At 47.4% G+C, this 25,168-nt stretch overlaps 1 protein-coding gene and 1 long non-coding RNA gene across 3 annotated transcripts in view; one reads left to right on the top strand and one right to left on the bottom strand.

Moving 5' to 3' along the window:
* LOC147009169 (uncharacterized) overlaps nt 1-2,350 on the bottom strand; it is a 65,517-nt gene extending 63,167 nt beyond the window's left edge. For both annotated transcript variants that reach the window (XR_015053001.1, XR_015053000.1), the window contains exons 1-2: nt 2,140-2,350; nt 868-978 (exon numbers count right to left, since the gene is read on the bottom strand). This is a non-coding gene — a long non-coding RNA (uncharacterized LOC147009169). The remainder of the gene's footprint in view (nt 1-867; nt 979-2,139) is intronic.
* A 62-nt stretch (nt 2,351-2,412) lies between these two features.
* IPO5 (importin 5) overlaps nt 2,413-25,168 on the top strand; it is a 56,610-nt gene continuing 33,854 nt past the window's right edge. Inside the window, exons 1-11 of the mRNA XM_085862716.1 lie at nt 2,413-2,567; nt 4,445-4,525; nt 4,720-4,915; nt 5,010-5,112; nt 5,719-5,815; nt 9,973-10,074; nt 10,445-10,570; nt 10,701-10,821; nt 12,123-12,210; nt 17,099-17,205; nt 22,029-22,153. Of these exons, the coding sequence (XP_085718842.1) occupies nt 2,490-2,567; nt 4,445-4,525; nt 4,720-4,915; nt 5,010-5,112; nt 5,719-5,815; nt 9,973-10,074; nt 10,445-10,570; nt 10,701-10,821; nt 12,123-12,210; nt 17,099-17,205; nt 22,029-22,153 (1,224 nt within the window). The 5' untranslated portion in view covers nt 2,413-2,489. The remainder of the gene's footprint in view (nt 2,568-4,444; nt 4,526-4,719; nt 4,916-5,009; nt 5,113-5,718; nt 5,816-9,972; nt 10,075-10,444; nt 10,571-10,700; nt 10,822-12,122; nt 12,211-17,098; nt 17,206-22,028; nt 22,154-25,168) is intronic.

Below are 25,168 nucleotides of genomic sequence, written 5' to 3'. Positions count from 1 at the left end.
GGATTCTCCCGGCGTTTATAAGCGATTCGACGAGATGAAAACGAGGCAGTCGATGAGTGAAGAAAGTGAAAAAACATCATTAAGACATCGGTGCGGCCTGTTCCAAGTAAAGGCGTTGTTCAACTATCCAAAAAACATGGCGAATTAAAACCCCGTCGAGGGAGAGCGAGCTGTCTGAGGATACGCCTGATGATGGACATAATTAAATGGGGTCGTTAATTATCTTCAAAAGGGGTGTTTTAATTAACCCCAACACTCAATTTTCACTCTTACACTTCCTTGGAGTTTTCTTAGTGTGCGTGCAAAGTTTCAGGCTGCTCGGTTTTACTGTTTTGGAGTTATGGAGGAGACACACTGACAAACATAAACACACACTGACACACACACACACACACACACACACACACACACACACACACACACACACACGGTCTGTCACAGCCAAGTGGGAGCCACTTCATTCCAAAACTGACCAAAAGTTATCAAAAATGAACTTCATGAAATTATCAAATCATTAACTATTCCATAAACTGGAGCATATAATCTGGAACACAAGGCAAAAAGCAGTTTATCAATTCAGACAAACACAACTCAGGAAAGGAACCAGACTGATAAACATTTAAATATCATGGACACTTACTATGACAATCGGTTCCACTTGATAGGCCAGGATGTCGCGACACAATAGTATCAAATTTTGGCAAATTTTCATATTTCTCGATGGACATGAATAAAAAATTAAATTTTCTTCCCTCCAAATGGTTGTCAGATAAATATTTGAGCATTATTGCTCATAGACTTGTGAAGTCAGTCTGATTCATCTATTTTATCTATTTTAATGTCCAAATTCAAAAAACATTCACTCACCTCAATATTTCAGCAATAATTCCAGAATTCCATAATCGTCGCGTAATGACGGACAAGAAAAAAATTCTCCCTTTAACTCTTGAGGGAGATTGAGGCAAACCTGTATTTTTCCTGCAAAGAAGGTCATGACAGAAATGTATCATTTAGGGTAAGAGATTTCAAATTCAATGATTCAGGTAAAATTGTATTGTGTATAATATTGATTGTCGCGTAATGGCGGACAAATTTTAAATTTTTGAAACGCGTGGACAGTGAGCAGTATTTAATCAAAATATGTCTATAATGTTTGTAAAATTAGATAATATGATTATTGTTGGTAAAATGAGCCTCATCTCAGCCACTTTCAGCACACTTCACAGAATAGCACAGGCACTTTTATTTTTTTCATCCCTTAATCCTCATTCAAAGTGAAACTAGGATAAATTTCACTCTATCACATGCCACTCAGCCAATTTTTGATCGATTTCCAAACTGTAACTTATGTTCTGGAAAGGAAAGTTCACTCTTTCTGTTGAAATAAACTTTTCAAAAACCAAGTTCCAATGACGAATATCAGATAAATTAAACAACATCTGAAAATCGAAAAATGAAACTGGAAATATGTCTGCTTTTTTCAGCTGATAGCATTTAACGTACATGAATCTTAGGATCCTGACATCTGACGGTCATTAAAGTATACATTTTTTAAAGTAGATTTTTCAATGCTCAAACTGACTGTGAGGGTTTCAAGAAGGCGAGTTTACTCATATTTGTGTTTATTTACTGTTATTTAAATACAAGCATTGGAACAGGGTGGCTCTCACTTTGCTGCGGCTGACCACATACACACTGACACACACACGCACACTCACGCACACACACTTTACCCCAGTGACCATCTTAACTCTCTCCTTCTTTACTCCCAATCTATGACCTCTGCTCCTATCATTGTCCACTCTGTTAAATAATTTATCTTCACTTATGTTATCTCCACCTTTCATTCTCTGAAACATCTCGATCATATCTCCTCGTAACTGCCTCCTTTCTCGTGTATAAATCCCTGTCTCCTTCAGCTGCTCCACATAACTGAGTCTTCCTCAGCCCAGAATCAATCGAGTTTCCCTGCACTGAACCATCTCTATGGCATCTTTGTGCTTCCTGAGTTGTGGTGACCAGAATTACACGATATTCTAGATGTGGCCCTCACTAAATTCCTGAACAATGTTAACAACTTCTCCTTTAATTTATAATTGATCTCCCTCCGAACACAGCCTGAAACCCTATTTGTTTTACCTGTGCTGCCTGTTTACCTCCCGATCACCACCACCAGATCCTTCTCCTGTGTGACACGCTCCAAAATTACCCCTTTAATACATCCTGTAATCTCGATTTCTCGATTTTATTGCGGAGACCTCGCATTAAGTTGTCAAATCGGACCAGACTGTGTGAAACAATATAAAATACGTCGCGCAACACGACGGTAAATACACATGAAGAATCCCAGAGTTCCGTGAGGTAAAAGCGAACGAGCATCCCGTGATTCGTCTTCCCGCGCCCGCGGGGCATTCTGGGACTGTGTTTTCGCGCATGCGCAGAGTGGCGCGAACAGCTATCCGAGCTGGTGGGCCACAGCATCGCACGCCATGACAGAAATGGAGCATTTCCAGCAGCTGTTGGGAAATCTTATGAGCAACGACAACGAGCTGCGGAAAGGCGCCGAGGTAGGACGGACCCGCGGAACTCGGGCGAGGAAGGGGGATAAGTACGGCATGGAGCGACTTTGTAACCATGCTTCCTGGCTCCACGTGGGCCGCGTTTTACTACATTCCGATTGTTTATAACCTTCGGAGTTTGTTGGTGCATCAGTTGTGCTCAACCACCTGGGACCCCACGTTCTGTACCCCCTCTTCCCACTGAGTGCCGAGTTGTGTGTGTTCCTCCTCAGGCCACCCGGTCCCTCCTTCCCCCTTGCGATCGCCGGGTCGCGGTTCCACCCTCCCCCTTACGATCGCCGGGTCGCGGTCCCTCCCTCCTCCTTGCGATCCCCGGGTCGCGCTCCCTCCCTCCCTCCCCCTTGCGATCCCCGGGTCGCGGTCCCTCCCTCCCCCTTGCGATCCCCGGGTCGCGCTCCCTCCCTCCCTCCCCTTGCGATCCCCGGGTCGCGCTCCCTCCCTCCCTCCCCTTGCGATCCCCGGGTCGCGCTCCCTCCCTCCCTCCCCTTGCGATCCCCGGGTCGCGCTCCCTCCCTCCCCCTTGCGATCCCCGGGTCGCGCTCCCTCCCTCCCTCCCCCTTGCGATCCCCGGGTCGCGCTCCCTCCCTCCCTCCCCCTTGCGATCCCCGGGTCGCGCTCCCTCCCTCCCTCCCTCCCCCTTGCGATCCCCGGGTCGCGCTCCCTCCCTCCCTCCCTCCCCTTGCGATCCCCGGGTCGCGCTCCCTCCCTCCCTCCCTCCCCCTTGCGATCCCCGGGTCGCGCTCCCTCCCTCCCTCCCCTTGCGATCCCCGGGTCGCGCTCCCTCCCTCCCTCCCCTTGTGATCCCCGGGTCGCGCTCCCTCCCTCCCTCCCCTTGCGATCCCCGGGTCGCACTCCCTCCCTCCCTCCCCCTTGCGATCCCCGGGTCGCGCTCCCTCCCTCCCTCCCCCTTGCGATCCCCGGGTCGCGCTCCCTCCCTCCCTCCCCTTGCGATCCCCAGGTCACGCTCCCTCCCTCCCTCCCCTTGCGATCCCCGAGTCGCGCTCCCTCCCTCCCTCCCCTTGCGATCCCCGGGTCACACTCCCTCCCTCCCCCTTGCGATCCCCGGGTCGCGCTCCCTCCCTCCCCCTTGCGATCCCCGGGTCGCGCTCCCTCCCTCCCCCTTGCGATCCCCGGGTCGCGCTCCCTCCCTCCCCCTTGCGATCCCCGGCTCGCGCTCCCTCCCTCCCCTTGCGATCCACGCTCCCTCCCTCCCCCTTCCCATCGCCGGGTCGTGGTCCCCTCCCCCTTCCGGTCGCGGGCCCCTCACCCTCCCAATCGCCGGGTCGCGGTCCCCCCTCCCCCTCCCAATCGCTGGGTCGCGGTCAACCCCTCCCCCTCCCAATCGCTGGGTCGCGGTCAACCCCTCCCCTCCCAATCGCTGGGTCGCGGTCCCCCTCCCTCTCCCCCTCCCCCTTCCGGTCGCGGTCCCCCTCCCGCTCCCGATCGCTGGGTCGCGGTCCCCCTCCCCTTCCCGATCACCGGGTCGCGGTCCCCCCTCCCCTCCCCCTTCCTCTCCCCCTCCCCTCCCGATCACCGGGTCGCGGTCCCCCTCTCCCTCCCCCTCCCCTCCCGATCGCCGGGTCACTGTCCCTCCTCCCCTCTTCCTCCCGATCGCCGGGTCACTGTCCCTCCTCCCCTCTCCCTCCCGATCGCCGGGTCTCGGTCCACCCTCCTCCCCCCCCCCCAACCTATCACTTCCCCAAACCGATCACCCCCTCTTACCATATTGATGTTTCATTTGGTGAAATTGATCTTGATGGTGTTTAATTTTTCGGGTTGTGATTGCTCAATGATTCTCGCTCTGTGATTAATGATGTCCCCATCACCGGCACACGTCTTGTGCTGCGATGATTCCGTGCTTTCAGGAGACCTATGAAAGTATTCCCGTTCCGAGTAAGCTCTCCTTCCTGATGCAGGCCGTCTGCAGCAACGCTGTGCTGGATGAGGTCTGTAACGCCAAAAGCCTTGTTTGTTTACCTTTCGATGTTATTGGTTCGTGTGTTGTATGAAATGGACCGTCCCTTCATGCGAACGAATGTTTTCATCAAATTCTCGTGACCCCGATCAGCGATCACGCAGTGTAAACATTGTTGTGTTTCGATGAAATTGCTCTCTTCTGCTCCTCCCACTCTGCGAGCAGTCCCGGCAGATGGCGGCCGTCCTGATGCGTCGGCTGTTGTCGTCGTCCTTCGATGAGGTTTATCCGGCCCTTACTCCCGAGATGCAGCAGGCCTTGCGAGAGCAGCTGCTTCTCGCCGCGCACGATTCCACCGTCGCCTCTTCCCTTCGCTTCAAGATCGCCGACATCGTCGCGGAACTCGCTCGCAACCTCGTCGGTGCGTGCGTCGTCCGACCAGCTACCGATTGTTTGTGATGCCGTCCGAGGCGATGTTAAACGGCCGTTTTGACCCGCGTCCGCCCCTTTCGCAGACGCCGATGGGAACAACCCATGGCCGGAGGTGCTGAAGTTTCTGTTTGCGTGCGTGAGCTCTCAAGGAGCTGCTTTGCGTGAGACTGCTTTGCACGTGTTCTGGTACGTGCTTCCCAAAGGAGCAGAGGGGGGGGGGATTGGTGGTCACGTGATTTTGCATTTACTCCCAATAGGGATTCGGTACACCCATGGCCACCGATTACCTGTTGATAACGAAAGCTGGCAGAATGAGCAATCCTCGTTGAAGTCACCGAAGAGCAGCGTGACCATTTATCGGTCACAAAAACATCACCCGTACATTTGGGTTTCCCTCTCTTGGAGCTTCGTTAATTGGTTTGATGAATGTTTATGAAATTTGAAAGGCACATTAAATTGTGCAAATGAGGGATTCCAACGTTGATGTTCCTATTTTTAATCTGATTCCGCTCCGTTGAGCCGGCATCACGGTTGACGTCAACCATTTGGTTCGTCGCTGCCATTAAGGCTGAAGGTTACGTTCGTCCGCTTGCTTACCATTTGGCCCTGGACGTCAGACCTCCTGGGTTCCTCCTCCTGGGCTCGTACGTACGAGGTGGTTTTCGTTAGCGATGTGCGAACGCGTGTCGGTGCCGGGTGTTGTGAGCTTGTTTTCCCATCACCTTGGCCGAAGGATTTTATTGTGGTTGCGGTAATTAATCTGCTGTGCTTCTGTGATGGTTTAAACCTCAGGAATTTCCCAGGTATCTTTGGCAATCAACAGCAGCACTACCTGGATGTAATCAAGCAGATGCTTGCGCAATGCATACAGGATCAAGAAAACCCAAAGGTTGGTCGCAGTTTGTTTTTTTGTTTTTTTATCTTTTTTTATAAATATATACAAAGTCCTTTGGATTTCTCCTTCCCATGGTTCGTCGGACATGACTATTTGGCCATCCCTTGGTTACCGTGGTCACAGGAGTGTCGTAGATGGTTTTCATTGACTTTCTTCCAGTGATGCTGCTGCATCCTTTTACCAGCTTTTTGTTGTGGTTTCCGCAATACTTGATGCCTACGTCAAGCACCAATCGCCATGAGCACCTGCTTGGCCAGCTTGGGTGATTTTGAGATTGCTCGGAGAGGGTTTGGGGATCTCGGTACTCCGTTTCGTCCGAATCAAAGTGGTTGGTGCCGTGAGGCGTTGCCTGGAGCGTTTTCCCCCATAAATGGCATTGGATGATGTTTATCCGGGACACCTGAAATGGTGAGGGGTTGAGTGGGAGATGACTTGGAGTTCCCCCCATCCAGTCGCATGTTCTCTCTCTCGTCCCCTTCCTTGACTGATGCTGGTAGTTCCACTGAGCTCATTGTTTCTGCATCCATGTCCTTGTTCGTTATCCCCACGTTTTTTGGAAAAGGCCGGGGGGGGGTGTTGTGATCAGCTGTTTGTCTGTCCGTCGCGCTATCTGCACTTAAGCGGTTGTGTAGAAATTCACCGGACTTGGTAGTTGTCACCACCACATGGCACAAAGGTGCAAGAGCAGTATAAGTTTTTTGGCCCCGCTTCTTGGGGGGGGGGGCGGAATAAAAAGCACAAATAATAAATAAATAAAAATGCAATGACTGCCACATTTTTCAACGTTTTTTGAACATTTTTTTTCAAATTTTTAGAAACATTTGGAAACTTCGGATATGTGATTAACATTGAGGGACGCGTGAAATAAGTAACAACTTCGTTTTATGGGGATTTGATCCTCGGGTTCATGGCCACATGTTCAAAACGGAACATTTTTTTTTTTTAAAAACTCATAATTTGACGTAGGATCAATCCTGGTCAATCGTTTTTTTTTTGTTTTTTTCCATCTTTCAACTTCGCTTTAGGTGGTTAAGGCCCGGTCACACCTTGACGTTTTAGCCAACGTATGCCGATTTTTGAATTTTTTTTTCTAAAACGCTGGCACACGTTGAATACGTTATGGGTAAGTTTTGATAACATTGAGAGCACGCTGGCATACGTCGTAGTACGTTGCCATACGTTGTTGTACGTTGGCTTTAAACGTTGTACTTTTCGGTTGTCCTCAAATTTTTTCATGCTTGAAATTTCACGACGTATGCCGGCGTATGACTCACACGTTCCGCTACGCTGGCCGCAAGTTGTAGGCACGGTCTGCGATCGTTGACAGACGTCAACACATGCTACTTATAAGTTAATCATAAGTTGAGACACGCCGAGGTAATGTTTAGCGTACCCGAAACTTATTTCTAACCTATGATTAACGTGTTGTTGGCACGTTACGCGATCGTTGCCACACGTCGACAGACGTTACTTTTAAGTTACTCATAGGCTGAAAGACGTCGGTATAATGGATCGTCCTTGCGTCAGCGTCCACGGCCACGGCCAGGACACTTATTTGCAGCATTCTTCAAACTTTTCTTCGGCATGACGAGGATGTTCACACTTCGATGTCTAGCTTGGCTATGATTCCAATTGTCCATCGGCAGCGTCTATTTAAAATAGTCGAGTTTGAGCGTTTTAACACGTTCAGAAGAAACGCTTCAAATTTCCAAACCCCAGCGTCAAAAAAAAAAAAAAAAAAAAAAAAAAACAAAGGCGAGTGACAGCAATTTAAATCGTTCATTGTAAACAATGAAACTAGCTGAGTGGTACCGTTTAAAAGTCGTTGAGTGTAAAAAAAAAATCCAATTGTTGAGCGCAAGCGTCTACTTTCAATAGTGGAGTTTGAGCGATTTAACACGTTCAAAGAAACGATTAAAATTTCCAAACCTCAGCGTCAAAAAACAAAGGCGAGTGACAGCAATTTAAATCGTTCATTGTAAACAATGAAACTAGCTGAGTGGTACCGTTTAAAAGTCGTTGAGTGTAAAAAAATTCAAATTGTTGAGCGCAAGCGTCTGGTTTCAATAGTGGAGATGCAGCCATTTAAATCGTTGAGTGGCAGCCTATGAACCTACCCGTGGACACGCGGACGCAAGGAGGATCCATCATAACCCACACCCTCCCCCTCACACCCACCTACTACTGCCAACATGAATAAACTACTACTAATACTAATACTGATACTGATACTGATACTGTTACTGCTGACATGGACATCGACTCAAAAAGGACTCGAAAACACTGTTGGGTTCCCTTTTATGAGCAGCATTTTTATATACCAATTCCCAAAACCGCTGGGAACACGTCTTTATATGGCAGTTGTAAGCTAGAAACACATTCATTTTTTTTTTTTTGTCGACCGGAAGACGTCATTGGAATACGTCTACATACGTCGATGTGTGTTGGGACTACGTAAAGAATTGGTTCAAAGCACGTCAAACACAAGTTAGAAATAAGTTTCGCGTAAAAAAGACATTACCGCGATGTGCTTCGACTTATGAGTAGCTTATAAGTAGCCTTTGTGGATGTGTGTAAGCGTCCACATATCGTGTGTAAAACTTATCCCCATCGCATGCGGAACGTGTGTCGTACGCCGAGTACGTCGTAAAATTTTGAACATGTTCAAAATTTCTTGACGTACTCTACTTACTACGACTTATGATAGCGTATTTAGCGTTCTACTCGCGCATACAAAACTTACCCATACCGTATTTGACGTGCCCCAACGTTTTAGACACACTTTTTGTTACGACGGCATACGCTGGCAAGATCGCCAAGGTGTGACCGCGATTTTGACCCTTCCATATCTACGGCAGTTATGATTCGAATCGTTGTGAGTCAGCCTTTTAATAGGCTACGTCACGACATCGTCGGCGATGCGTGCAACACGCTATGCCTGAGTTAGACTATCGTTGGGCATCGGTTGTGTAGGCCGACAACAGGTTCAGCATTCGTTGGTATAAGTTATCTATAACACAACGAAACGTTCTGTGTAGTTACCAATGCGTTATACATAAGACCAAGTCGCTATGAATACGTCCGAATCTTTTAAAAAAACCATCAAAAGTTCAACGTAAGCCAGCGTTTTACATACATTTTAATACGTTGCCATCGCTGGCTAAAACGTCAAGGTGTGACCGGGCCTTTAGTGTGGCGATTAGCGATGGCACGCCATCGACCTCGCTCCAGTTAGTATTGTCCTCCATGTTAAACTTTGATCCGAGTTTTGTTTTAAATTTTTTTTTTTTTTATAAAGGCAGTGCAAGTTGTGTTTGTTTTTTTTTATTTTTTTTCGATCGATGCAATTTCCAATCGTAGTTTAGTTTTGGCCAATCGCAATCGTAGTGTCGCCCCTGGGCTGTATTGACTTTGGATTTTTGATTTAAGTTTGGAAACCGATCTGAATGTTTTTGGGCCCTTTTGTGAAACTTGTGAATAATTTTGTTTCCACCGCGTGTAACCCCTTGGGTTTGTTTGTTCGTTTGTTGATTTATGCGAGTTGGCACGAGAAGACCCAAACCAACAACCATTGTTTCATCAAAAGCTTTGAAAACGTTGATGAGGTTTTGTGTAGATTTTTTTTAGCTCACTTGACTTTGTCGGGTGAGCATTACGCGGTCGAGCAGTGTCCGTAAACACTTCAGTCATTATCGCTTGAACCAAACACACGATTCTGATGAAACTTGACCACAAGCTTCATATCTGACGCCTAACGAAGGTTTATTGACCGCATCAAAATCTGCATTCATTAAGGGGATACTACAGGTGGGGGGGGAGTGGGTCGGAATTTGAACCCCTCAAAATAAGTATTTGCTCTCTTCTCTGAAACTTGACCACAACCTTCATCACCCATGATGTACTAAAGTTTGTTCATGGCATTAAAAAAAAAAATCAGGATCTGAAGGGTCTGCGGTGGGGTTTGAGTAACTCTTGCTCCTGATCCAGGTGAGCTTCAAGTGCGTGGTCCTGCTTTTTTTTTTTTTTTTTTTTTGTTTTTTTGTTTTTTTGTTACTGTGGATGTGATGATGATTGCTTTTAATTGATTCCTTTCTTGTGGTACTTGGGTTTGTTCAGACATTTGACTCGTGCTAGTTTGTCTCTCTCCGCAGGTTAGAATACTAGCTGCGAAAGCATTGTCTGCCTTTGTGCTGTCACAAGAGAGTCTCCCTGTGCAGAGACACTTTTCAGACATCCTACCAAACTTCCTGCAGGTAAAGGGCATGGAATGCGAGTTGTCGAGATCATATGCTAAAGTGAAGAGCCAGCTTGTGATTGAGAGCTCCATGTAGCCAAATGCTGCACTCTGTCATCGTGAAGAGGATGTGTTCATTTCTTTGTTCCCCATCGAGTCCTTGAGGAAACCGCAATGTCTGAATGTTCCTTAAAACCTTGGTTACGGAGAGGCCGCCTATCGATTTGCTTGTGTGATTGCTCATCTTGTCACCAACTCCCTGCTTTTTTTTTCCACTGTTATTTTTAAATGCCATTTGCCATCTTTTCAAGGAACGCTTCTGCCCTTGTATCAAAGCCCACATTTTCTCGACCGTTTTACACCTGTCCCATGCACTGCTTGTTGTGCAGGTTGTGAGCGAGTCCTGCTTCCACCTGGATGACGAGTCTGTTCTGAAGGCCCTCGTCGAATTAGCCGACTCGTGTCCGAAGTTTCTCCGCGTGGGTTTGGAGCAAATGCTGCTGCTGGCTCTAAAGGTGAGCACTTTGAAATAGTCCATCGCGAACGTCTGCCAGGTTTGTTCAAGTTAAACAAATGGTTTACGGAGAAGATTACTATGGTAACCATTGCACTTGGCACTTTGTCGCCATCGCCGACTCGGAACAGATTTGCGGGGACACGAGTCTGGTGGACATGCGGAGGCACCTGGGCCTTGAGGTAATTGTCACCTTGGCCGAAACTGCACCTGCAATGCTGCGCAAGCACAAGAGCATCATCTCACTGGCAGGTGGAGGGCAGCACGATGATGACACCTATCCCGTGGCACATGTACAGCCGGGCAATGAGTTGAATTGTACCGTGTGGAGAAGGGTTCTTTTTCTGTAGATTATTTGAACTTGGTAGTAAAGTTTCGGTCGTGGTCAACTTTGTTCAACTGATGAACACGCTTGTTAATACATTTGACGTAATATCGTGGGTCCACTCTCGGGGTAACTTGCACTGTTGGAGATTGCTGTTGTACTTGTGAAATCGGTTACATATGTCCAAGAGGAAAATGAGAATGTGAGATGTATGTTGTTTTGAGACGTGAATGAGTTCGACTCGTGAAGGCCTCGAGATGGTTGTCAATCAAGGTGAGAGAGATCAGCTTTGAGATGAAGAAAAAGCGAGCTTTTGCCGATGCGAACGAGAGAGATTTGTTTTGTTCTTGATGCATTCGGAGAATTTTGTGAGCACTGGGAACTGAAAAAGGGAATTGGATCCGTGAAGAAACGAGAAGGGCATGGGTGGGTGAAACCGATTGGCTCGTGTGCTTTTTGGAATGCGATATTATTGGCAGCTGTAAGTTTCGTGTTGGCTTGACGGTTAAGGGAGCTGGCTGGCTTGAGATCTTAGGGTCTTGGGTTTTAGCCCCTGTTATTTCCGTTGAAATCACACCAGGTGGGTTGACCCATCCTGTCATCCTTCCGAGGTCGGCAAAACGAGTACCGGCTTACTGGTGATGAGGGCACTGCGTCAGCGGCACAGCCGTGCTTCCAGAAATGATGCAACCAGAAGCCACAGGCTGCTTACGGAACGACTACAACATTGGCAGCTGTGGCCTAGATGTATGCACCCTCGCCTCTGAGCTGTCTATCCTGGGTTTTAATCCCTGCCCAGCTATAAACTGTCATCCTGATGTTGCACATTCCTCAATGTACACATCTGCCAGAATTAGTTGGTGGACTTTAATGATCCCATGGTGTCCTTCGTCAAGAGTAGGCGAGCAATTGCCAGCATCCTGGTAAATTCACAAATTCCTGCTGTAATCTGCTGGGGACACTGCATCAGCAGCACTGCCACGCACCTGCAAGAACTGATGCTAACCCGCAGCAACGTGCTGCATATGAACGCCAGTGACGACCGTGGTAGACAGTTTGTTTGGCCCTGTGTTTGGCATTGATCTTCGAGACATACCTGAGTGGTTTGACATGGGAACATACGCTGCTGATTTCTTTTGGAGTGTGTGATATGCTTGAGGGAGGAACAGGTGATCGTGCTTGGCCATTTCTTGGTGTTTTGTTACTGAACCGTTTTTGTCCTGCACAGTTCCTCAGATGCTCAATCTAATGATGGACCTGGAGGATGACGAGGAGTGGAGTCTGTCCGATGAGCTGGAAGATGATAATTACGACAGGTAAGGTCAAGGACACACCAAATGCGTCTTCACTCTGCCCTCCAAGGAGAAAGGCAGAAGTGGAAACTCTTCGTGCACTCACTTGAGTTTCCTACACACTCGTCATTTGTCTCACGGATTATCTCAATTATTGTGGGAGTAGCTGTAGACTTGATCATACTGTGCTTGAATCTCTCTATCTCTATCTCTATCTCTATTTCTATCTCTCTCTCCAACCTCTCTCTCTCCAACCTCTCTCTCTCCAACCTCTCTCTCTCTCTCTCTCTCTCTCTCTCTCTCTCTCCAACCTCTCTCTCTCTCTCTCTCTCTCTCTCTCTCTCTCTCTCTCTCCAACCTCTCTCTCTCTCTCTCTCTCTCTCTCTCTCTCTCTCTCTCTCTCTCTCTCTCTCTCTCTCTCTCTCTCTCTCTCTCTCTCTCTCTCTCTCTCTCTCTCTCTCTCTCTCTCTCTCTCTCTAACCTCTCTCTCTCTCTCTCTCCAACCTCTCTCTCTCTCTCTCTCTCTCTCTCTCTCTCTCTAACCTCTCTCTCTCTCTCTCTCTCTCTCTCCAACCTCTCTCTCTCTCTCCAACCTCTCTCTCTCCAATCTCTCTCTCTCCAACCTCTCTCTCTCTCCAACCTCTCTCTCTCTCTCTCTCTCTCTCTCCAACCTCTCTCTCCAACCTCTCTCTCCAACCTCTCTCTCCTACCTCTCTCTCTCTCCGACCTCTCTCTCCAACCTCTCTCTCTCTCCAACCTCTCTCTCTCTCTCCAACCTCTCTCTCTCTCTCCAACCTCTCTCTCTCTCTCTCTCCAACCTCTCTCTCTCTCTCTCCAACCTCTCTCTCTCTCTCTCTCTCCAACCTCTCTCTCTCTCTCCAACCTCTCCAACCTCTCTCTCCAACCTCTCCAACCTCTCTCTCTCCAACCTCTCTCTCTCTCTCTCTCTCTCTCTCTCTCTCTCTCTCTCTCTCTCTCTCTCCAACTCTCTCTCTCTCTCTCTCTCTCTCTCCAACCTCTCTCTCTCTCTCTCCAACCTCTCTCTCTCTCTCTCCAACCTCTCTCTCTCTCTCTCCAACCTCTCTCTCTCTCTCTCCAACCTCTCTCTCTCTCTCTCCAACCTCTCTCTCTCTCTCCAACCTCTCTCTCTCTCTCTCCAACCTCTCTCTCTCTCTCTCTCTCTCTCCAACCTCTCTCTCTCCAACCTCTCCAACCTCTCTCTCTCCAACCTCTCCAACTCTCTCTCTCTCTCTCTCTCCAACCTCTCTCTCTCTCTCTCTCTCTCTCCAACCTCTCTCTCTCCAACCTCTCTCTCTCTCTCTCTCTCTCTCTCCCAACTCTCTCTCTCTCTCTCTCTCTCTCTCTCTCTCCATCCTCTCTCTCTCTCTCTCTCTCTCTCTCTCTCTCCAACCTCTCTCTCTCTCTCTCTCTCTCTCTCTCTCTCTCCAACCTCTCTCTCTCTCTCTCTCTCTCTCTCTCTCAACCTCTCTCTCTCTCTCTCTCTCTCTCCAACCTCTCTCTCTCTCTCTCTCTCTCTCTCTCCAACCTCTCTCTCTCTCTCTCTCTCTCTCCAACCTCTCTCTCTCTCTCCAACCTCTCTCTCTCTCTCTCTCTCTCTCTCTCTCTCTCTCTCTCTCTCTCTCTCTCTCTCTCTCTCCAACCTCTCTCTCTCTCTCTCTCCAACCTCTCTCTCTCTCTCTCTCCAACCTCTCTCTCTCTCTCTCTCCAACCTCTCTCTCTCTCTCTCTCTCTCCAACCTCTCTCTCTCTCTCTCTCTTCAACCTCTCTCTCTCTCTCTCTCTCTCTCTCTCTCCAACCTCTCTCTCTCTCTCTCTCTCTCTCTCCAACCTCTCTCTCTCTCTCCAACCTCTCTCTCTCTCTCTCTCTCTCTCTCTCTCTCCAACCTCTCTCTCTCTCTCTCTCTCCAACCTCTCTCTCTCTCTCTCCAACCTCTCTCTCTCTCTCTCTCTCTCTCCAACCTCTCTCTCTCTCTCTCCAACCTCTCTCTCTCTCTCTCTCCAACCTCTCTCTCTCTCTCTCTCTCTCTCTCTCTCCAACCTCTCTCTCCAACCTCTCTCTCTCTCTCCAACCTCTCTCTCTCTCTCTCTCTCCAACCTCTCTCTCTCTCCAACCTCTCTCTCTCTCTCTCTCTCTCCAACCTCTCTCTCTCTCTCCAACCTCTCTCTCTCTCTCCAACCTCTCTCTCTCTCTCTCTCTCTCTCTCTCTCTCCAACCTCTCTCTCCAACCTCTCTCTCTCTCTCTCTCTCCAACCTCTCTCTCTCTCTCTCTCTCTCTCTCTCTCTCTCTCTCTCTCTCTCTCTCTCTCTCTCTCTCTCTCTCTCTCTCTCTCTCTCTCTCTCCAACCTCTCTCTCTCTCTCTCTCTCTCTCTCTCTCTCTCCAACCTCTCTCTCTCTCTCTCTCTCTCTCTCCAACCTCTCTCTCTCTCTCTCTCTCTCTCTCCAACCTCTCTCTCTCTCTCTCTCTCTCCAACCTCTCTCTCTCTCTCTCTCTCTCTCTCTCTCTCTCTCTCTCTCTCTCTCTCTCTCTCTCTCTCCAACCTCTCTCTCTCTCTCTCCAACCTCTCTCTCTCTCTCTCTCTCTCTCTCTCTCTCTCTCTCTCTCTCCAACCTCTCTCTCTCTCTCTCTCTCCAACCTCTCTCTCTCTCTCTCTCTCTCTCTCTCTCTCTCTCTCTCTCTCTCCAACCTCTCTCTCTCTCTCTCTCTCTCTCTCTCTCTCTCTCTCTCTCTCTCTCTCTCCAACCTCTCTCTCTCTCTCTCTCTCCAACCTCTCTCTCTCTCCAACCTCTCTCTCTCTCCAACCTCTCTCTCTCTCCAACCTCTCTCTCTCTCCAACCTCTCTCTCTCTCCAACCTCTCTCTCTCTCCAACCTCTCTCTCTCTCCAACCTCTCTCTCTCTCCAACCTCTCTCTCTCTCCAACCTCTCTCTCTCTCTCCAATCTCTCTCTCTGTCCAATCTCTCTCTCTCTCTCCAACCTCTCTCTCTCTCTCTCTCTCTCTCTCTCTCTCTCTCTCTCTCTCTCTCTCCAACCTCTCTCTCTCTCTCTCTCTCTCCAACCTCTCTCTCTCTCTCTCTCTCTCTCCAGCCTCTCTCTCTCTCTCTCCAGCCTCTCTCTCTCTCTCTCTCTAGCCTCTCTCTCTCTCTCTCTCTCTCCCCAACCTCTCTCTCTCTCTCTCCATCCTCTCTCTCTCTCTCTCTCTCTCTCTCTCTCTCTCCAACCTCTCTCTCTCTCTCTCTCTCTCCAACCTCTCTCTCTCTCTCTCTCTCTCTCCAACCTCTCTCTCTCTCTCTCTCTCTCTCTCCAACCTCTCTCTCTCTCTCTCTCTCCAACCTCTCTCTCTCTCCAACCTCTCTCTCTCTCCAACCTCTCTCTCTCTCTCTCTCCAACCTCTCTCTCTCTCTCTCTCCTACCTCTCTCTCTCTCTCTCTCCCGCCTCTCTCTCTGTCTCTCTCTCTCTCTCTCCAACCTCTCTCTCTCTCTCTCTCTCTCCAACCTCTCTCTCTCTCTCTCTCTCCAACCTCTCTCTCTCTCTCTCTCTCTCTCTCTCCAACCTCTCTCTCTCTCCAACCTCTCTCTCTCTCTCCAACCTCTCTCTCTCTCTCTCCAACTCTCTCTCTCTCTCTCTCTCTCTCTCTCTCCAACCTCTCTCTCTCTCTCTCTCTCCAACCTCTCTCTCTCTCTCTCTCTCCAACCTCTCTCTCTCTCTCTCTCTCTCCAACCTCTCTCTCTCTCTCTCTCTCTCCAACCTCTCTCTCTCTCTCTCTCTCTCTCTCTCTCTCTCTCTCTCTCTCTCCAACCTCTCTCTCTCTCTCTCTCTCTCTCTCCAACCTCTCTCTCTCTCTCTCTCTCCAACCTCTCTCTCTCTCTCTCTCTCTCTCTCTCTCTCTCTCTCTCTCTCTCTCTCTCTCCAACCTCTCTCTCTCTCTCTCTCTCTCTCTCCAACCTCTCTCTCTCTCCAACCTCTCTCTCTCTCTCTCTCTCTCTCTCTCCAACCTCTCTCTCTCTCTCTCTCTCTCTCTCTCTCTCTCTCTCTCTCTCCAACCTCTCTCTCTCTCTCTCTCTCTCTCTCCAACCTCTCTCTCTCTCTCTCTCTCTCTCTCCAACCTCTCTCTCTCTCTCTCTCTCTCTCTCTCTCCAACCTCTCTCTCTCTCTCTCTCTCTCCAACCTCTCTCTCTCTCTCTCTCTCTCTCTCTCCAACCTCTCTCTCTCTCTCTCTCTCTCTCTCTCCAACCTCTCTCTCTCTCTCTCTCTCTCCAACCTCTCTCTCTCTCTCTCTCTCTCTCTCTCCAACCTCTCTCTCTCTCTCTCTCTCTCTCCAACCTCTCTCTCTCTCTCTCTCCAACCTCTCTCTCTCTCTCTCTCTCTCCAACCTCTCTCTCTCTCTCTCCTTCTCTCCAACCTCTCTCTCTCTCTCTCTCTCTCTCTCTCCAGCCTCTCTCTCTCTCTCTCTCCTCCCTCTCTCTCTCTCCACCCTCTCTCTCTCTCTCTCCCCTCTCTCTCTCTCTCTCTCTCTCCAACCTCTCTCTCTCTCTCTCTCTCTCTCTCTCTCTCTCTCTCTCTCTCTCTCTCTCTCTCTCCAGCCTCTCTCTCTCTCTCTCCACCCTCTCTCTCTCTCTCTCTCTCTCTCTCTCTCCAGCCTCTCTCTCTCTCTCTCTCTCTCTCTCTCTCTCTCTCTCTCTCTCTCTCTCCAGCCTCTCTCTCTCCAATCTCTCTCTCTCTCTCTCTCTCTCTCTCTCTCTCTCTCCAACCTCTCTCTCTCTCTCTCTCTCTCTGTTTCTGTCTCTCTCCAACCTCTCTCTCTCTCTCTCCAACCTCTCTCTCTCTCTCTCCAACCTCTCTCTCTCTCTCTCCAACCTCTCTCTCTCTCCAACCTCTCTCTCTCTCATCAGTAACGCTGTGGCTGGGGAAAGTGCCTTGGACAGGCTCGCGTGTGGCCTTGGTGGCAAAACAGTTCTTCCACACGTGACTCCAAACATCATGCAGCTCCTGCAGAACTGTGAGTTGTACAGAAGTTCGCTTCATCGAGGGCACTCGTGTGAACTCCCGTGAGTCGGAGCACGCAGACGCCGAAACTGGTCGGACAAACAAGCTCGAGATTTTTCACTCGTTATCTGTGTATGACTGTGATTTATGCCTTTGGCATGAGATATCTTTAATATATATTTAATTTTCTTTCTGCTTGTCTAAAACTCAAGGAGGAGCTGTGATGTAAATCGCTTGTATGGGTATTCCATTTGTCTCTACATCAAGCAGGCGTCCTTTTGGAAATGGTGGAAATGTCCGAGTGTCTTTGGGTTCCTGGAATGTTTTGCCATCATTCGGAATCTCCACACCTGTCAATGCTATTTTAACTGAGACGAGAACGAGGGAATTCCTTGAATTCAGACATGATGTCTGGTTGCTCAAAAAAAAAGTCTTCATAATTATCATTGTTCATAATGGTGAACAAGTTGGATCACCCGATCAAGATGGGGTTACTTAGACTTTAGTAAAACATCAAGAAGGTCGTCGTTTAAAGCTGTAGCAAAACAAAATCAACTCCGGAGTCCAACACGGCAATGATGGGCCAAATGGCCTCTATTTCCTTGTTTGAGGAAAAACAGGAGCCTGCAACCTCTCTTTGCACTCGGTGTCGTCCTGAGTCCTTTATACATTGCCTTGAGGCTGTGGGTCCTTTGTATGTCGCTTGCCATTCTGCATTCTGAATATAAATAATTTAATGCAAGTGGTTTGATTCCCGACACAGAATCACCTTCAAACAGGGAAGTGCACAGGTGCAAGTTAAGCCACTCCCCTCTCCCCATAGAAGGGCACTTCCGACGTCTGACGGACGATCTGCCAAAATGCTGTTATTTCTTTTTATACGCCCGATATGTATGTGTATATATATATATATATATATATATATATATATATATATATATGTATATATATATATATATATATATATATATATATATATATATATATATATATATATGTATATATATATATATATTATGTGATACCGGTTGTCCGTCCGTTCCTGTCCGCACTCTAACTCCCAAAGTTTTCAACTTTCACATTTCATATTTGGTACATAGGTACAGACTGGAGACGGTGTGTCATGACATACGTTCGTCATCTAAAGTGGTTGCCATGGCAACCACGATGCTGTTTTCCATGCAGTAGCACAATTCTGTGTATACCTTCTTGTTCAGGCGTATATTGTGCTCACTTGAGCTCTTGTTTTAACTTCAATTTGATGAAGCATTGAAAGCTTTTGTTATGACCATATATTCGAAGGTGTATCCTTCGAGACCTGGGAGGGCTCTGTTCTACCTCCTGAAACTGATATATGGACATGACAACCAATCACATTACATACGTACAGTTGTGGGTGGTGCGAGGAAATTTCCCCTTTTATTGGAAAGTCCCTTTCCCTAGCTCCAGCTCAAAGTGTCATCTCGGGCTCGGACTTGGTTTTGTGCTTCTTGGGTGTTGCCTTCACATGCCATCCTGTAATCCACTTTCGCAAGCCAGCCATAATGGCTGCTTTGATTATAGACAACATAATGAATATTCCAATCAACACAGCCAATCCTGCCAGCAGGAACCTGAAAATGGTTTCTCCCCAACTTCCAAACAATCCCTGCAACCATGCTCCGATCTTCCATCCTGGATTGTAATCATGATACTGTACTTTGCAGCCTTCTTTCTTATGTGCCCTCCCAGATCACAGAAATATACCATTTATTGATGCCTGGGGTTCCACAAGATTATTCATTCGTATCCTTGTATCTATCCTTGTCCCAGTTATCCCTTCATGTAACACTATGTCTCGTTTCAGGCGTACAGTGCCTGTGTCCCCTTCATCCCGTGTCACACGAGGTGCATAATTGTATGGAAGGGTCATATAGGTGTTTATCCCATACACGCCTTTCTCATGCAATTGGTCCCAATGTTTACCTTCTTCTGCTCTGCGTACCCTGTCACAACCCATTCCTTGTTCCCCCTACTGTCCACCTACCAAACATTCTGCTCTCTACGACATTCCCATAATGCCCTCACTATCTGTTATTGTCCATATTATCACGATTATGCACATGCTAATCAAAAGCACTGCTACATCTGTCTTGAACCTCCAGTAACATTCATCCCACTTGCAGATTTCCTTTCTTTCTCTTTACGACTTCCTGTATCCTCTTTTGTAGTGAGATGCGTGAGTCCATGATTGGCTTACCTTCTCACTTGACGGCTGTGTGGGTAACCAGTAATACCTGGTAGGGTCCGGTCCAACGTGTCTTCAATATGTTCCTCCGCTTGAACACCTTGATGTTCACCCAGTCGCCAGGCTGGATGCCGTGGTGTTCCTCCGCAGCTGGTTCCGGTAGCACTTGTCTGACCTGCTGTCAAACTCTTTGACAACCTTTGTTGAGGCAGCACAAAAGTTAATCTTCATGTACCATAGGTCCATATATTTTATAGACATTTTACCAATATTATAATCTAGTATTGGCTCAGCAGTTCGAGTGGTGGCTTGGGATTCGAGAGTCCTGAGCTCAAGTCCCATTGACCACCGAACCAACCCCAGAGGGCCGACTCAGCCTGTCACTCCTCCAAGACTGGCTGGCAATAGGAGCACCGCATCAGCGGCACAGCCATGCCCCAACCAATGATGCTACCAACAGCCCAAACGGCAGCACACCCCACCAATATTTGACAATACACATAGCTTCTACTATCAGTTTACCATTTTTGACGAGCATACCTTGCGATGTTATATACCCTCTTATTTCCAAATTGTCCCTACATCATGTGTCATCCTGTACACATATCAGGAATCCGTGTATATATTGTGACGTCATTTCTGCCCTCTGTGTCACGAATTGATTTGCTATTTGTGCCGTCATGTCCCCTATTAAACGTTCCAACATTGTCTGGATCGTCATCGCACCGGTTTCCGGCGCTGCCGGCCCCGTTACGGGCGATGAAGCACGGTCCACGCTCGGAATGGGGGAGGTTCCAACCCTACCCCCGTCTCTCCCTTCTTCCCCCCACTCGCTGCCAGACACGTGGCCTTCCTCCTCAAACATCTGCACATCCGCCATGGTGCCTAAGTCCCGTTTGCCGCCAATGAAATTTAATTTGAAAAATCCCGCCAAAATTTTCCCGCGCTTTTCTGTAGTAATTTTATATTCCAATTTGTGGCGAGATTTCAGTACTGGTATATTCTCCCGATACCGAATATAATTTAGAGGGGTTCGAACATCCAACACCCTGACACCAATGTGACGTCCACGGGACTTGAACAGTCCCGCCAACGTAGAATGAGCCGAAACGATGGAGGCGGTTTATTTATTTATAACCCAAAGATGGCAGTTCTAATCGCTCTACCGCAAACGGGACGAGGAAGGTGGCACGAGTCACTTTTCACTGAGTTGATAACGTTTATTCCTCTAACCAGAAATAACAAGACTCGGCAAGAAGAGGGATCGGGGCGATTCGACGGGATGGTGTGGGATCGGGCGTGGGGAAAACGCAGACAATTCCAATGAATATACAAATCTCAAACCCTCTAAGGCGCCAGGTACACACACACACACACACACACACACACACACACACACACACACACACACACACACACACACACACACACACACACACACACATAAAACGTAGCTATTCCTGGTGGTCAGGCTGGACCGTGGTGTGGACGCAACAGTCCCTGGATTGGCGTCGGACGAGCTGGCGTTGCGCTCGTCAGGGGCAGGAGACACCGTGGTGCTGTCGACCTCCTGGTCCTGGCCCAAGTCCGCTCACAGCTGCCAGGGAACCAGTTCTGGCGCCAAGTTGCGAGCAGGAGAGGGAGGCAGGTCCGCCCGCCGTTCGACCCCGTACTCCGAGCCAGCAGAACCCCAGAGCCAACCAAGGTGAGGCACGAGGCTCAGCAAGGCTACAAGACACGATGAAACCAGGGCCGAATCAGCGCAACAAAAAGCACGCTCCCAGCACTAACAACCTCCACCCCAAAAAATGGTCTTTCTGTCCCGATCTTCTTCCTCTTCCTTTTTGACCCCGAACAGAACCTTTTTATCCTCCCGTCCTCGTCACTTCCAATCGAGCCGTTTTATTGGCCCACCGCCGTCGCCTTCCGCCAATCGTGATCACGGGGCGGAGCCATCCGCAGCACTGTCCTGTGACGTCAAGGCAAGCCTCCAGAGAATACTAAAAGGGGTTTACGCAGACACACTTACCCTATCCCATATCCCTATCTAATTACGTGACAATTATCATTTCCCCCTTGAAGAAATGGACATTTACTAGACAACTTATCACCACTGAATTGCTACTTATTATATCGAGATCCTGGTACACTCGAACAGCATGGCATACCTAATTAAACATCCTAATTACCCTTTGAATGCATACCCCCCCCTCAAACGTAACAATATTGTTATGCTTCTATCCTTGGTTAGTCTCAACTTGGCTCAAAAACCACGATTGGTCGAAACCCGGTATATTCAAACCTGTGATGTTTAAAGGTTTACCATATTGCCGTGATCATGATTGATTATATTATTAATATCTCATGACTTTTGGTGGTACACACAGTCTAGTGAATGTTGACTTAGATTTGTGGTTGTTTGGCATTTAGAACATCGACTCCACTGATATGACGAGCACGTGCTCGCTCGTTCGCCACGTGGTCTTCATTTTGTTTATTCCTCGATACTGTGCATCGTCTCTCATGTATTGAAGAGTAGCACCATGAGCAGCGGAAAAGGGTTAGTGTTCGGGATTGGTGATTCACGGTTCCTGGTGTGGGGTGTGCAGCTGAGTGGAAGTGCCGCCACGCGGCTCTCATGGCTCTTTCGGCGATCGGAGAGGGCTGCCACAAGCAAATGGAGTCGATGCTTCCCGAGATCGTGGCCTTCGTTCTTCCATATCTTCGAGACTCGGTAATTCTCAACACACCCTGGACTTTGTTGTGTGTTTCACTTGTGTTTATGCTCCGTTGAATGTTTGTCTGGTGTAGATGGTGACATGATCCTCCAGCACAATCCCTCGATCATTCAGGCGGGTTTTCCTTATTACTTGGCTGGGAGATGGTGTCTCTCTGAAAATTTGAATCCCGTTCACAAACCTCTCTCAGGCTGGAATGTTTTAAAGGGACATTGATTATATTTTGTGATGTTCATAAACATTGCATAAAGTTATTGGATCACAAAATAACAGTAATAGAGATAAGTATTCTACGATTGAAGATTGAGGATAGCGGGTTTTGTTGGTGGTGTTAGTAACCGCCGAACACACTGACTTGTTTTGAGAATTCTACCACCACTCCTACCGTCACCATCTCACCACAACCACTACCTTGTGACTCTCCTCATTCCTCTTTGAACATTCACCAATACGGAACTTTCTAAATGGCATATGAATGCTTACGAGGCCTTTTGCGCATGCGCCGTTTGTGTGTTTTCATCGACTCCGTTCTGCTCAATGGGCACTTTGAACCTGCCGTTGTTGGCATGAAATCTGTGATTCGAATGGTCTTTCAACCATAATTTTCAGCATTTAAACTCGAATGGCAATTTCAAAATGGTTAACCATACTTATTGTGTTCCTGGATGCAAATAGGACTCTGAGACATCCTTACTGTAATTCACGGACCGGTGTTTGTGTGTTTGTTTGTCACGCTACTCATACATTTCTGGGCTGATTGATTACATCCAGACTTGCTGCAGAGGATCAGTATGACCCCAATTAATGTATTGGGGTGTTTTTATCTTGGGGGGGGGGGCTGAGGGGCGGTCACAAATTGTCTATGTAAATGAGTATCGTGGAGCGCCCCTCCAGGGGGGGAGGGTATTACAAGTCTAACATATACACCACAGTATTCCTGTCCCCACGTTTTCCAGTACAGTGACGTGTTTTTACTTGTAAGCAACAAGTATGTTTTTGCTTCATGCACATAACCTGGGTTATTTATTTATTTGTTTGTTTATTTTTTGCCTATCAGAAATAAGTGAAATGTCTTTGGATGTGAGGATGTCAAGTCTATTATTTATATAATAAGAGAATAATATTATTTATATAATAATAAGTAAATAAATAACAAACATATTTTTCGTGAATCATTGAATCTAAAACACTGGATGTTGGGCCAGCGAGAAATAAGTTCAGGCGGGAGTGGAGACAGCAATAGAGGCGGAGATGATAGTGGTATTTGGTAAATGAGACAAAATATTCTAATAGTTTGTAATTCCATTGATTGAAAAATTAGGGTATGGTGAGATGTGAATCCGTACACTTCTGAACTTCCTAGGTGAAAATGGACTGCATTTTCGAACTCGGTGGGGTCGATTTACTCTAAGAAATGTTTAGACGGACAACAAATTAATTGCAGATTAGAAAATATCGAAATGAGTCGGATTAGTAACTCAACTGCAGTAATGATAAATCTTGTTTTAGGTCATATTTTCGAAATGGTGGTGAATTCAATGTCGGTGCAGTCATTTCTTAGAGTAAATCGACCCCATAGAGTTCGAAAATGCAGTCCATTTCCACCTCGGACATCCAGAAGTACCCGTAATCGTACCTGACCATACCCTAATTTAACCAACTCATGAAACTAAAAGTCGTCATATGGAGCAACCTCTAAATCACCTCCGATCAACTTAAGTTTTTTTTTATGTGCGTTATTGAATCATAGTGGAATAATTTAAGGCTTGTGGAGATAACATCTGAAATTTTTTTTTTTTTTTTGCTGTTTTTGGACCATCGTAATATATATATATATATATATATATATATATATATATATATATATATATATATATATATATATATATATATATATATATATATATATATATATATATATATATATATATATATATGAGCCTGGTGTTGGCGCAGTGGTAAGGGCAGTGGCTTGGGACCCAAGAGGTCCTGAGTTCAAGCCCCGTTGGGACACTGAATTAATATATGTATGTATATGTATATATATATATATGTATATATATGTATCTATATATATATATATATGTATCTATATATATATATATATATATATATATATATATATATATATATATATATATATATATATATATATATATAAATATATATAAACCAAGTAGAAAACACCAGGGGGTTGACTCAGCCTGCCATCCTTCCGAGGTCGGCGAAATGAGCACCAGTTGTACTGGGCCCGGTGTATGCCCCGGTTAGAATAGGTGTACCATATCCCTGTGTGTCGTAAGAGGCGACCAGGGTTGCGTCAGGAAGGGCATCCGGCGTAAAAACCTATGCCAAATCATTATGCGGACAACAAAACGAATTTCCATACCGGATCGGTCGAGGCCCGGGTTACCAACGACCGCCACCGGTACCGGTGGTCAGCAGGGTACCAGTGGAAATTGTGCTACTGCTGGGCGAAGGAGGAGAAGGAGACGGGGAAGGCGAGTCCGGAGGCAGTGGGAGAGGGGGAAGGGTAGAAGTGTGGAGGTGAGAGTTGGAACTCTGAATGTTGGGACGATGACTGGCAAAGGGCGAGAGTTGGCTGATATGATGGAGAGAAGAAAGGTGGACATACTGTGTGTACAAGAGACCAAGTGGATGGGGAGTAAGGCGAGGAGCATTGGAGGTGGTTTCAAACTGTTCTACCATGGTGTGGATGGGAGGAGAAATGGTGTCGGGATAATCCTGAAGGAAGATCATGTCAAGAGGGTATTGGAGGTGAGGAGGGTGTCTGACCGAGTGATGAGTGTGAAGTTGGAAATTGAAGGGGTGATGATGAATGTCATCAGTGCATATGCCCCACATATGGGGTGTGAGATGGAATATAAAGAAGATTTCTGGAGTGAGTTAGATGAAGTGGTGGAGAGTGTATCCAAGGATGAAAGAGTGGTGATTGGAGCAGATTTCAATGGACATGTTGGGGAAGGGAATAAAGAGGATGAGGAGGTGAT

Source organism: Eptatretus burgeri, chromosome 17 (genome assembly GCF_056783735.1).
Source record: "Eptatretus burgeri isolate ZD-2024b chromosome 17, Ebu_testis_v1, whole genome shotgun sequence".
NCBI classification, from domain to species: Eukaryota; Metazoa; Chordata; class Myxini; order Myxiniformes; family Myxinidae; genus Eptatretus; species Eptatretus burgeri.
The sequence above is the reverse complement of the archived record's forward strand: the minus strand, read 5'-3'. Positions and strand labels throughout refer to the sequence as shown.